Source organism: Sorex fumeus, unplaced genomic scaffold (genome assembly GCF_029834395.1).
Source record: "Sorex fumeus unplaced genomic scaffold, SorFum_2.1 ptg000013l, whole genome shotgun sequence".
NCBI classification, from domain to species: Eukaryota; Metazoa; Chordata; class Mammalia; order Eulipotyphla; family Soricidae; genus Sorex; species Sorex fumeus.
In genome coordinates, this window is record NW_026606070.1 from 29,712,424 (window position 1) to 29,726,638 (window position 14,215).

General features: G+C 47.6%; 1 protein-coding gene across 2 annotated transcripts in view; it reads right to left on the reverse strand.

Annotated features, from left to right (window-relative positions):
* Positions 1 to 14,215, reverse strand: part of PDGFRA (platelet derived growth factor receptor alpha) — a 50,277-nt gene that overhangs the window by 24,154 nt on the left and 11,908 nt on the right. For both annotated transcript variants that reach the window (XM_056111332.1, XM_056111333.1), the window contains exons 3-12: positions 13,107 to 13,427; positions 10,714 to 10,974; positions 9,589 to 9,719; positions 6,396 to 6,567; positions 6,115 to 6,304; positions 3,687 to 3,802; positions 2,993 to 3,119; positions 1,601 to 1,794; positions 563 to 657; positions 271 to 403 (exon numbers count right to left, since the gene is read on the reverse strand). In XM_056111332.1, coding sequence (XP_055967307.1) covers positions 271 to 403; positions 563 to 657; positions 1,601 to 1,794; positions 2,993 to 3,119; positions 3,687 to 3,802; positions 6,115 to 6,304; positions 6,396 to 6,567; positions 9,589 to 9,719; positions 10,714 to 10,974; positions 13,107 to 13,427 — 1,740 coding nt within the window. The remainder of the gene's footprint in view (positions 1 to 270; positions 404 to 562; positions 658 to 1,600; positions 1,795 to 2,992; positions 3,120 to 3,686; positions 3,803 to 6,114; positions 6,305 to 6,395; positions 6,568 to 9,588; positions 9,720 to 10,713; positions 10,975 to 13,106; positions 13,428 to 14,215) is intronic.

Sequence of the window (14,215 nt, forward strand, 5' to 3'; positions counted from 1 at the left end):
TGTTCTAGCATCCAGACTCTTGTTACAGCAAGTAATAAAGTTCCTTTGCTTTTGCATTATCGTGTGTGGACTTGGTATCTCCACAACTGGGCATCTGAAACTTGGGCACAACAGTGTTCAAGGCAGAAAAATATTTCTAAAATCCAGTCTCTATCATTTAGCTCTCAGAAGGAATGAGTTTTGATTTCTCCCTTCTCCACAAGCCCATAAAGAATGAAGATGCATTTAAAATAGATGTGAATCTTGAAAAATGACCCGGGAAGAACTTACCAAGAACCAGTCCATCTCTTGGGAACTCCCATCTCGAGTCATAAGGCAGCTGCATTGGGTCCACATAGATATATTCGTGTCCATCTGGGCTGATAGATTCGATAACCCGCCAACGAATCTCATACCTGGGTTTCTAGAAATAACAGGAAAAGGAACTGGTGAATGACCCAAGTCCATAAAATTCCAGTCAAGAGTTCTCATGCAAGACATGAGCTCCTGCTCTGAACTGGGGTATTATTCTTCAAGTTCATATTGGCTTCCATGATTCTGAGTTCTTATACAAAACACCTACCTGCTTCCAAATGACAACCAGGACAATAAGTGAGATGATCACAATCACCAAGAGCACCAGGACTGCAGCGGCCACAGTGAGTTCGGAACGCAGCGCTAGATGACACACAGAGAGAGTATATATGAGAGAGAGGGGCGAGGCAGAGAGTGTGTAAGAACATGAGGGAGGGCAGGCAGGCAGTATGGCCCTATCTGTACCCAGAATCTTTCACAGCTGGTGTGGAAGGATGAGGGCTGCCTGTCTCCTGTTTGGGCCAGGCAATGCCACGTCACAACTAACTCTTCATGAAGTTATCCCAACTCTTTTTCAGAAGAGAAAGGGATCAATTCCAATCAGTGGGAATGCAAGACTTTCTCCAAAGATGCTCCGTGTTAACCTTCAGGACACAATAAAAAGGGAACTATAAAGATGATCTAAGGTTATTTAAGTTCAGTTTATTTTGAAGGAATAGATTCTATCATCTTTTGCATATGTATGTATATATAATCTACACACACTCGCATAAGTATGTTTTTATATTTTATTTTTAGAGCCACATCCAGCTGTGCTCAGAGCTTACTCCTGGCTCTGTGCTCAGGGATCATTCCTAGTGGGGCTCAGGGGACCATATGTGGTACCAGGAAGCAACTCATGGTGGCTATGTGCAAGGTAAGTGCCTTACCTGCTAAGCTATCCCTGCCATCTCTTTGTTTTTACCTTCTAAAGAATTCAACCTATCTAGCTGCTATAAGCAGCAATAAAGCCAGAAATCATCCTCTCTTAACCACCATCTCTACACTCAGACAAGAGATTGGCTAGCTGTACTGTTGACAAGCAAAATGCCCAAGAGAGGGTGGCGTCCACAAGACAGGGTTTGGGATGTGAATCTGTGTGGCAGGGCTCCCAGACGGATGCCCAGAGCAGGCCCTTGAAGGGCACTCAGAGCTGAATGTCTGCCTGGAAACCTTCATTCTCCTGAGAGCCCATCTGGGATGCAGAGTTCCACAGCAGGGATAAAGGGCTTGGCTCGCGAGTTATCCTGACTGAGAAGCAACTCACTGGAAGCCACCAGCTTCAGCTCTCGGTTCTCAGATCCAAGGAGATTTTTAGCCAAGCAGCGCACAGCGATGGTCTCCTCGACTTTGGTAAAAGTCACTCTGCCTTCCACTGTATTCCTGTCTCGGGGCTGGCTCTCCATAATGAGGTTTGAGACGTTGTTGGTCAAAACTGTCCACGAAGTCTCGTTGTTACATCTGGGGAGGAAAGAGACATAAATAAAGACCCACTGGCTGGAAGAAATGGAGGTGAGGAGAGCACTAAGAATGATCCAAGGGACTAGAGAGACAGAACAGCTGGTAGGGCGCTTGCCTTGCATGCAGCCGACCAGGGTTCAACCCCCAGCATCCTCATATGGTCCTCTGAGAGCTGCCAGGAGTAATTCCTGTGCAGGCATAACCTCTAAGCATTGCCCTCAAAAAACAAAACAAGAGCAACCCAAGACCGAAAGCGCTTTGACCTTGCTCACATGTGTCCACTATAGGCCCATCCTCTTAATTCGCATGCAGATGAACACTGACATTACAACTTGTTAGCACATACCCCAAAATAAATAAACAAACCACATTCGGATCATTGCAAATGAACTGTTTGTGAGGGCATGGCAGAAATAAACTAGTTTACAATAGAATTAGCAAACCCAAGCCTGGATGCTAGGAGCAAATGGACCAGGTCAACTGCAAGAATATTCATCCCAATCTCCCGCCACCCTCTCTCCCTCCTCTCTGCCCACAGTGCACTACTAGGCTTAGACCAAACAACCCACTGTGAGCTAACACCAAGAGGGCAGCTCCAGGCCACAGGTGACTCCTGTCCCTTAGCTGAGAAGATGGCAGGTCTATGAGTGCCAGCAATCAATTCCAAACCCATCCAGCTGCACTGGGTAGGCATGACTCTTATGATTCATGTCCCATTGCGAGGCAGGGGGACAAAGGAGAGAACAGTGAGTTCACCTGAACAGCAGGTGCGCTAATGAGTCAAAGTGGCCGCAGGGCAGGATTTTCATCTACATTTGCAAAAATCACATAAATCAAGCCACCAAATAAAAATACCACCAGATAAGAAATGAGAAGTGAAAACGTGTGCCAGGGAGATAAAAATCCTGCGAGTAGCAATTTTCAGATGAGAGACCATTCATGAATCTGATGGAAGTTACAGACCTGCTTCTTGCAATTCTTCACACACACATACATGTATATGCATGTGAACACACACATACATACATGCACACACACATACACAATCTATGTTCTGAATCTATCTTCCTATATCACAGCTAATGAAATGTGGACAAAGTAAGTATCACAAATATGAAGGCCAGTAAAAAAATAAAATGTGTTTGTGGTCTTTTGAGTCAAGGGAGAAAAATTCAAAAGGAACATCTTGATTCCATACTTCTTAATATCCTTGCAAATCATCCACTCAATGTCAGGAAGAGGCGTCCCTCCGGCTGTGCACCTCACAGTCTGTCCCCCTGTGGAGCCGTGGTGGTCGTCAACCAGGTCCTGAATAGATGCAGGAACTGCAAGAGGTGGAAGGAAATCGGGAATGGATCACTTGAGAACTTTCACCACAAGGTCTTCAGAGTTCGGGACTTGTCCATGTGGGATTCGAATCTGAACTACATTAAACTTGTAATAAAGTTCCAGCGTGGACAACCCACTGGCTTAAGAGCATTTGCACATTCCCAGCATTTGGGAACTTGTGCCCGTTCACATTTTGTACTGGGAATGGGGGAAGAGTCAAAAAAAAAAAAAAAGAACTGGTTATTCAAAGACTTCAAAGACGAAGAGGGCAGACCATTATTTTACTAGAGTTTGGAGTTCAACTGGTGAATTTACTTGTTGTAGAAATTCTCACTATCAGCCAGCAAAAACCCAAGCAGCATCCTCTGAAGAGCGGGATGCCACCAGAGAACCTGGCTGAGCATGCTCCAAAGATTGGGCCCCTGAACAAAGGCAAGAGTTACAACCTCAGCTAGTGGAGAGACCCTGCTTTTTACCTGGTGCCACTTTTCCTGCCCAGCCCCGGGACCCCACTCCTCACTCATTGGCTGAGCTTTCAGAAGCTAACTTCAACTCTCACGTACCTTGAGTTAAGAGTTCAAAAGTATAGCTCTTCACATCATCTTCATTCTGAACTATGATCGTGTAGTGGCCACTGTCTTCTTCCTTAGCACGGATCAGCTTTAATTTGCTTCGATACCTTCCAAGAAAAGAACTTTGTTGAACAAAGAGGAATAACATTCCCAGCACTTAAGCAATTACCACTTACACTTTGTTTTGCTTTTGTTACAGAGAGTACGGGGGATAATCCTGAACCTTTACAGTTCAAGTTTTACTGTCTTTCATTCCTAACCCGATTCAATCCCTAGAACTGAATATGATCCCGGGAGCACTGTCAGGAGTAAGCCCTGAGCGCAACCAGATATGAATCAAAACCAAGGGCTTGAAGGGATAGAGCACATGCTTTGCATGCAGGAGCCCTGGGTTGGATCCCTGGCATGATATGGTCCCCTGAACACCACAAGGAAAAACCCCCTCCCAAGTTTCAAGATAAATAAAATAAAAACATCACATTTTGAAAATGCAACCAGAAAGAGCACTGATCATAAAGAGTGAAAATCTGGGCATAAGTGAAATTCTCGGTTTCCTGACATACTAAGATAACTATACATAGTCACTCTGAGTATGAAGTGAAATTATGTGTGAAAGCATGTCAGAGGCTCAAAAGTACCCTGCATGCCCTAGACTCACCCATATGCCAGGCACTAGGACCTCCACTGGGAATGCACTGGGTGGATGACCCCTGCTGCCCCCTCCTGGTCATGCTGCAGGACTGCAACTGCTTAGACAGGCTTCACTACAGATTACCAGGTGATCTTGTACTCATTTTTCTACACATGCAGCCAAGAAAGCTTACTTTTAAACACCAGAAAGCCAAATAGCTCATTTGCAAAGTTCCCAGCCAATCATGAGAACTGGAAAACTATGTGAGGAACTCTTGGAATAAGACAACTTTTCTGAACCGCTCTGCTGGTGACCTTTTGTCTTGTCCTGAATCTTGACTATGCCTTGGACACCTCTGCAGATAGTGCTCATACAAGTTTTTGAGGTTGGCTGTACCCCAAATGACCCCACTTCTCTCTGGCTTCACATCCTCGCTGAGCTGGGTGCGCCCACTTTCTTTCAGCACCTTCACTTGTCATCAGAAAGCCGTCCAGATGTATTATTCCACCTCTTTCTAGATCACTCTTCTACACAATCGACAGTTCCATCAAATACTGCTTCTCAATGACATGCAGGTTTCAGCTTAGAAAGAAGAAAGCAAGGCCTGCGGCTGAGAGAACTGAGAAGAGAGATTCTGTTCTCCTCTGACTTAAAGGCTTGAAATTAAAGACTAACTTTCATCTCCTTGGGACAGGTGTTGAAAGAGGCTGCAGGGATGAACTGGCTGTACCCCTTCAGAACGCACCTTTTAATCAGAGCTTAAAACTGCAAGAGACCTCAAAATATCACTGGATCCCACTCCTACTTTGAAGAATATAGGTTTTTATCACCCTGCGTCTGCATGGAGAAACTGAGGCTGAAGGCTGATTTGTACCTTTTCTTCCAACCAAATGTAACTAGACACTATCTTACTTCTGGTTGAAGCCTGGACTGGGGCAAATGTGTTAAATTAAGTCAATGTTATTTTATCTCATATAAATTTTTTGAAAAAATGGCCTCGCAAGTAGAAAGAATATACACTGTATGTGTGTATTTGGGCATGAGTGATGGGCATCAGGGAATAGATTCTATCCAAATGGGTCCAATTTTAGTTTCTCTGCTCCTTTCTCCATCGGTTGTGGAAACTTATCTTTGCTGGGGGAACATGGGTGGGAGATTCAGTTTCATTTTCTTAGCCTGTACGTATGTTAAGCATATTACAATGTTATCATGAAAAGTAGACTAACTCTGATAGCTGCTGCATTCTCTAGATTGACTCTTGATGGGTTCGAAGGTACACACAAACCTCAGGCTCTCTAGAAATAAAACGAAGGTTGGGAATGGAGCTTAGTAATAAAATTCCCGGCCCCTCCTGAGAACTGGGACACTATGTGATGGAGGAACTCTTGGAATAAAACAACTTTCCTTGCTAGAGGGATGGGTGTTGGAACATTAAATGACTGAAACCCAATCAAGAACAACTATGTAACTATGTATCTCATGGTGATTCAATTTTTAAAAATTCATTAATTCTGGGGCTGGAGCAATAGCACAGCGGGTAGGGCGTTTGCCTTGCATGCGGCCAACCCAGGTTCGATTCCCAGCATCCCATATGGTCCCCTGAGCACTGCCAGGGGTGATTCCTGAGTGCAGAGCCAGGAGTAACCCCTGTGCGTCTCCAGGTGTGACTCAAAAAGCAAAAAAAATAATTCATTAATTCTTTCCTTCCATATATGAGACCTGGGTTTAATCCCTATATTGCAAAGAGATATAAAAACAAAACAAAATGTACTTGGGGTCAATTTTTACCTTATTTCCTGGATCTTTTCTACATCTGTGGTGATCTCCGTGAGGTTTTCTATCAGAGTCAGGTTGTCTTTGAGCCAGGAGATCCTGGGGGGAGGGTAGGCCTCAACGTCCACCACAAAATTCTTGACTTCATGCAAGTTGACAGTTTCCAACTGGCTGAAGTTGGGCGTGATTTCCACGAAGCCTTTCTCTGTGCAGGGAACAGTTTCCATTAAAGACTGATTAGCCTAAGTGGCTTCCAAATGGCGGGGAGAAGGGACCTTTTAGAAAGCAGAATGTACCGTGGACAGAAATGGTGACTTTCTTCATTTCTTTGACTTCCTTGGTGGCGTGGCCGGCAGCACATTCATAATCTCCACTATCTTTCACCGTGGCCTCCTGGACCTTCAGAGTGTACGTCAATTTGATGATTGGATATTTGATTTCCTCTAGCATGATGTTTCCTTTGCCTTTCTACAGAAGGGAAGAAAAACCAACTTTATTTTTATTATGATTTTTTACACTTTTTTATTGAATCACTGTGAGACTCTTACAAACCTGTTCATGATTAGGTTTCAGTATACTGTGTTTCAACACCCACCCCTCCACCAGCGTACAATTCCCAGCACCAGTGTCCCCAGTTTCTCTCCATCACCCCCAGCCTGCAGGTGCTTTTCTTTTCTCTCTCTCTCTCTCTCTCTCTCTCTCCCTCCCTCCCTCCCTCTTTGTGGTTTGCAATACAAATACTAAAAGGTTATCAGGAATATCCCTTCAGCTAATTTTAGCACTCAGTTCTTGTTCAACATGATCATTTCCAGCTATTATTGTCATACTGTTCCCTTCTCTATCTAACCTATCCTCTGCCCCCTCACACATGTGGTTGATTCCAACCACTGACCAGTCCCCCCAACCCCTGAGAAAACTGATAGCTCCTTGGGGCTGGAGCAATAGCACAGCGGGTAGGGCATTTGACTTGCACGCAGCCTACCCAGATTCAATTCCCAGCATTCCCTGTGGTCCCCTGTGCACCGCCAGAAGTAATTCCTGAGTGCATGAGCCAGGAGTAGCTCCTGTGCATCGCCGGGTGTGACCCAAAAACAAAAACAAAAATTAAAAAAAAAAAAACTGATAGCTCCTCAAAGGAACTCCCCTCTGGAAACAATGGACAGCGAGTGAGCCTGACCTATCAGTGTAAGTTCACTGACCATCATCACACCTATACCTCTCTGTGGGATTGTGAATCATGGAGGAGTGACTACATACATGTGGGGCCAAGGGGTTCATGGGACACCTCTGGATCTTTCCGTTGTAGTGACTTTAAAACTATTCTGAAAGATAAAGTCTAATAGGTTGGTGGGGGAGGAAAAGACTCCTGGTGCCAAGCATTGAACTCAGGGTCTCACCATGCAGGGTAAGCACTCTACCACTGAACTAAATCCCAGTCCTAATGATTAATAGTAGTTGAGGGTTGGAGAGTTCACACAGAGGTTAAGAACCTTGCCAACACCCGTTCATTCCCCACAGCACCACTAGGAGTGATCCCTGAGCACAGAGCCAAGAGTAAGACCTGAGTTGTGCAATGTGTGACTCCCCCAACCTCCCGGAAATAGTCATCCGTTAGCTATTTACAAAGTCTTGTTCTAAAAGGATATTTAATGAGTAGATTTGCATTCTACCGTCAAAGCAAACAGGATATTACAAAGTACTACTTAAAGCATAAACCTATAATTTTAAGTATTTCTCATGTACAAAAGCCATTTAAAGGATTTATCTCCTTAAATTATTAAGGTGAGGCCCTGGGAAGGGGCTTTGCTGCAGTCTCTCTGCAGTTTATAAAGTTTCAACAATAAACCTGCATTACTGGTTTATCAGATCAGAAAAAGAAAAGTTCCAGGGCCAGCCAGAGCAATAGTAACAATGGGTAGGAAGCTTGCCTTGCACACAACCAACTTGGGTTGACTCCCATCACCATGTATGATTCCCTTGGTCCTTCTAGGAGTAATTCTCGAGTGTAGAGCCAGGAACAAACCCTGAGCACTACTGGGTGTGGCCCCCAAACCAAAACTAAATAAATGAAAAGAACTGAAATAAATGAAAAAGAACTGAAGGCGTGAGCATAACACTGGGCTGTTTAGTGTTTCAGGGAAGACACTGATTCAAGTTTGAAAAAGGCTCATGGTAAGGTGACCCGAGAAAATGCCCAGCTCTCAGTGAGAGGCAAGAAAGGAAGCATGCGGGGAGAGTAGTGACGGAAAGGATGAGCTCCTAAGTGCCAAGCAACAGTAGGGAGCTTGACTCTGCAGGTCAGGAGCGCAGGGTATGTTCCTGTTCCTGCCGAAACACAAGCAGTTCCTCCCGAGGCTGCTGTACAGAGCAGGGCTCATCATTCCAGCAGCAAGGGAGTTCCCCTGCCCCCAGCCTTCCTCCCTTGCTCCTCCAACACACGGACCACCACACACCCCAGGGAATGCTAGCACGTGTATGACAACAGATCCAATGCTGGTTCCCCTTCCCCAAACCTTACCCCACTCATCCTCCATGAACGAAACTAGCAAGGTCATTTGGATTTAGCAAATGTCATTCTGAGGAGGGTTTTCCCCCGTCCTGGGGATCACACACACAGCAGAGCTCTGCAGATCACCTCGGTGCACACAGTGGCATTGGAGTTTGGACTCACTCGTCTGAATGACTACAGTTATGCGCCTTCAATGAAGGGGAGCCTTGCAGAGCCAGCGCAGGCAGAGCCAGCGCAGGCAGGAAGGAGGCAGAGAGTGACCTTTTGCTGCAGTAGCACAGTAAAAGCAGAAGGCATGAGCAATTAACATCACTGACACCTCCATGGGCATCCTTCTGGAAGCCTTGGCAGTCATGTCCACACCCCAAAGCAGCCACCCAGTTAAAAAAGCTACCCCAGCCTTACCTTCCTGATAAAAATACTGAACACCCTGAACAGACACGATAACCCCTTAGTAGCTGCAGTGCAAACCATAATGCACAAAAGGAGAGGGAAAAAGAAGAAAAGTGGCTGCCATAGAGGCAGGCTGGTGTTGAGGGGTGATGGAAGGGAAATGGGGGACACTGGTGATAGAAAATGGACACCAGTGAAGGGATAAGTGTTGGATCATTGTATGACTGAAACCCCATCATAAACAGCTTTGTAAGATTACAAATATTCAATAAAAAATAATTTTTAAAAAAAGGCACGTTTTCAAATCTTTTTTTCTTTAATTCACTGTCTTGTACTGAGTCACAGGCCATTCCCATGTTCTTCTGGTAAACGAAACACCCAGCAGTCTTCAGGCATTGAGGAAGTCTCAGTCAGTTCCCTCGGGGGCCCCTTCCCTGGCACACGGGTCAGAGAGCTTCCTGACAGGGACTCTATCTGGTCCAGCCCATCACCCAGGTGGGAAGCTCAGTGAGGTGGCAATTAAGGATGCTTTGACGTTCGGTGAGCCCCACCCACACCGCACCCACAGGAGCACGGATGGTACCTACCACTTGCCCAGGGTAAGTCCACTTCAGGTCGACCACCTCGTTGTTAAAGACGACGCAGGTCACTTCCACCGTCTCCCCTGCCTTGTAGACCGTCTGCAGAGCTTTCATCTCGAGCTCCAGCTCTGGTGTGGCTACGTAAAACAAACACAGGGACTTAATTCCATAGTCAGTCAGAATCCGCATTGATTCTGGAGTGACCTTTTTGTTTTTCAAACCCTTAAAGATAAAAATGTGGGGCCAGAGAACTAGAGCGGGAGTTAAGGCACTTGCTTTCCAGACAGCTGACGCTGGCGCTGGTTTGATCCTGAAACCACAGAGTTCCCTGAGCAATTCCTGAGCAGAGCCAGAGGTAAGACCTGAGCACAACTGGATGTGGTCCCCAAAACAAAACAAAACAAAAGGACTGTACCTCCATCAAGACCCTACCCCCTGTTCTATTGCTCTGCTTCTGTTTCTGATGGTTTGTTTGTATGTTTTTGCGTCACCCAGCAATGCACAGGGCTTGCTCCTGGCTCTTCACTCAGGAGTTACTCCTGGCAGTGCTCATGGGGACCATATGGGATGCCGGGGATTGAATCCAGGTTGGCCACATGCAAGGCAAATGGCCTACCCACTGTCCTATTACTTCAACCCCCCAAAACAAATTTTTTTAAAAATCTACATGCAGAGGATTATTTTCCCCTGTCCAAGAACTCACACAAATGAGGGATATTATCTCCCCAATCCTGCCTATAATTCTGTTTTTAGCAGCAGACTAGCGGAACACCCAAGCAGTGCTCAGCAAACCCAGGGACCAGTGCCAGATATTCTTGGCCAACCCAGTGGGATGGTTGAAAACTAAGGCCCAAAGATGTAGCATAGGCACCCACAGAGCATCAGTCAGCTGGGACCTGGTAGTTCTTCAAAGGGAGGAGCAGGTGAACTGGACAACAGCACCGGGGACAGGGGTCCCTACCTTGCAAACTCATGTCCCAGATTTGATTCCAGGGACTGTATGCCCCTCCCCAGCACTGCCAGCCTATATAAACCACCCAGACCACATGGCAGAGCTGGGCCCCCTGAGCACAACTTGGGAGACCCCCATGCCCAAAATCAAAGTAAACAAGGGAGGGAGAGTACCAGTACCTTTTAAAGCATAAACAGTAAATGAGAGGGTCCGGACGGGCTTGCCTCGGATAGTGGCCTCACAGACGTAGGTCCCGCCAGGAAAGGTGCCATTAAAGCCTTGTCTGCTATCATAGATGGCAGGGACCACCCCCTCATTGTTGAGTAAGGTGACAGGAGTGTCCGGATCCGTTGTGCGGCAAGGTATGATGGAAGTGCCATCTTCATCCACGATGACTAAAGAATCTGTCAGTCCTAGTGGTACGAAGGCTACATCCGGGTCTTTGGTTTAAAAGAATAAAAGAGAAACATATACGGCATTAGTTTCACCTTTTGCAGCTATGCAGAAGAATCACACAACCCTAAAAAAGAGTAAGAGAAAGATAGATAGGCAGGCAGATAGACAGATTGGTCTAGATACTATACAGATACAGGCAGAGATGCATAGGTACAGATACCAAAGACAGAAGTACAGCTACAGGTACTAATAGAGCACCTATAGATACAGTCTGCAAGTGCCTCAACAATCCAAATGCTACAAACTTACATCTGGATTGTAGACATAAGTATAGACATGAACAGAATTAGGCAGGGAAATATAGACAAAAGCATATCAGGAATGCGGACCATATAAATGGTAAAAAGAATCGCAAAGGAGAACTGGAGTGATAGGACAGCAGGTAACTAACTCGGGTTCACTCCCCGGCATCCCATATAATGCCCTGAGCCTGCCAGGAGTGATTCCTGAGTGATTCCTAAAGACAGAGCCAGGAGTAAGCCCTGAGCATCACTGGGTGTGGTCCCAAATAACAAACAAATAAAAAGAAACCAATAACAACAACAACAAAAAGAGAATCACAAAGGCGCACATAGGGAACACCATATGGGGTGGTCAACAAAGGCTAATCAAGGCCACAAAGCAGCCCAGGACCGAGGGTGGGCACAGAGAGAATAACACACCCTACTCCAATTCAAGGGGCTACATTAGGGGGAGCGGACTCAGAAATCCACCACAACCCAAGGGCACACCTCCAGGCAAGCTTCCCAGCCATGACAGTGTGGAATTGGGAGGACCCAGGACCTCCCTTACCCAAAGTTGAGTTGGCTACCTCCCTGCCCTCCCTCCCTGGCTCAGGGTCACACCCGCCCTGCACAGGGTCAAGTCCCCCACAGCCTCTGAAGGGTTTCTCCCCCACTTCACCGATGGGCCGTCCCCCTAATAAAACTTCTTCCCATCTGGGGCCAGGGAGATAGTCCAAGTGGAAGAGATCAAACACAGGCACGTGTCAAACTCAGTCGGACTAAGTTTCAGCCCTGACACTACACTGCACACTCTCCCCTCTCTGACCTGGCACTGCCGGGTGTGGCCCATGGAAAACAAAACCAGACGTCTCCATGCTGAATGCCCTCTTACTCCCAGCTTGGCATCTGCTTAGCAAGATGGGAGGCAACATCACCAGTTTGGAAAGAGCTCCAAAACTTCAGTGATAGAGAAGGGGTGGGTGGGAAGGACCCCAACTCCAAATCCTTAAGAGTAAATGTAGGTTTTACTGAATTTGAAAACAAGCATCATGGGACCAGAGCGACAGTACAGTGGGTAGGACGCTTGTGTTACCATGCAGCCAAACCAGCTTTGATCCCTGGCACCCCACATGGTTCCCCGAGCCCAGCAGAAGTGATCCCTGAGCACAGAACCAGGAGTAAGCTCTGGATACTGCTGGGTGTGCCTCCCTGCCAAAAAAATAATAAAGCCCTCTTTAAAACATTAAACTATCAGCATTCAAATTTTGTCTTTTTTTTTTTTAGCTCACACCCAGTGATGCTCAGGAATTACTCCTGGTTCTGCACTCAGGAATTACTCCTGGCAGTGCTCAGGGGACCATAAGGGATCCTGGGAATTGAACCCGGGTTGGCTGATTGCAAGACAAACGCACTACTCACTGTGCTATCACTCCAGCCCTTTTTGTCTTTTTTTTTATTTTGGCTTTTTGGGTCACACCCGCAATGCACAGGGGTTACTCCTGGCTCTACACTCAGGAATTATTGTGGTGGTATTCGGGGGACCATATGGGATGTCAGGAATCAAACACGGGTCGGCCTTGTGCCAGGCAAACGCCCTCCCCGCTATACTATCACTCCAGCTCAACTTTAAAATATTTCAAAATTGTAGTAGTAGCAATCACTTTTGTGGGATTTTTGTTTCTGTTTTTTTGATTGTTTTTGGGGTTCATTTTTTGCCACACCCAGCAGTGCTGGGAACTCAGGTGGGGCCAAAAACAGGCAAGGTTGGTCCCCGTGTGCCCAGCAAGGCCACCTGCAGGACAATTGCTAGTTGCTGATCAGGCAGTTCCCATAGATCTTCATTGACTCGCGCATCTTCTCCGGGTCCATCCGCCTTCCTCCGCGGGCCTCACCTGGCACGTAGATGTAGATGTGGCGGCCTTCGACGTCGCTCTCGTCCAAGGTCTGCGTGTGGTTGTAGTAGCAGGTGTACAGCCCCGTGTGGGCGGCCGAGGCGTTGGCCACTTCCAGCACCTTCACGAACAGGCCGCTGTTGGTCTCCTCGTTCCTGATCTCCACGTTGGAGTTCTCGTCCTCGGCCGTCGGGTACAGCCAGTTCACTTCGCTCTCCCCCAGGCAGCGCAGAGAGAAGGACGAATTCAGCCGCACCACCTTCTCGTTCTCGTTGGGGAGGATGGAGGGGAAGGACAGCTGAGCGGCGGGGAGGCGCAGGCCTGTGGAGGGAAAAACGTGCCCTGAATCAGGGACCGCGGCCAGAGAGGACACCCCCCTCCCTTCCAGTCCCCGCCGCCTGCCCTGGAGCCCTGGCAGAAGCACCAGGCGCACCGCAGGGGGAACAATGACCATTTCTCCTCCCGAATCCGTTAGCCAGCCTGGACGCCCATGAATGGCTCCCCATTATAGCAGCCCCTGCATCTGCCGAGGCCAGCAGAGGCTCCAAGAGCCTCAAAAGCTTCCCCCAGCAACCCCCACCCTCCACCACCACCCCCCTCGTCCCGACCCACCCCTGCAAACACTCCAACAGAGAGAGGGTGTTGATTCCAATTCCATATTTCAGACGCTGATGGGTGGCCATAAAATATCCCCAAGATGGCATGAAGGCCAGCACATATGGGTTCTTTAGGGCGCACACTCCCGGCAGAGGGGGCCCCTCGAGGGGACAGGGGGAGAGGAGCGAGAGGGGTGGGGAGCGGAGGGCACACAAAGCACCCAGCAGAGCTGAGCGGGAGATGGACGCCTCTCCCCATGGCCCAGCTCGCCACGCTCCCGCCTGCCTTCTCGCTAATGGCTTCCAGAAGCCCGGGCCGGACAAGGGGGGTCTTTCATTCCAAATGCAGAGAGCGAAAACGCTGAGCTCACTGTTACACCTGAAATGTCCCCCCCACTTCCCACCCCCTCTGTCTACAACACCCACAGAGGAACGATTAAGGACTCAACTCTGGGTGCGTGGGCTTCAGTCTCCTGCAGGACCCAGCTCCAGGGAGCCCTCGCACCCCTCAAC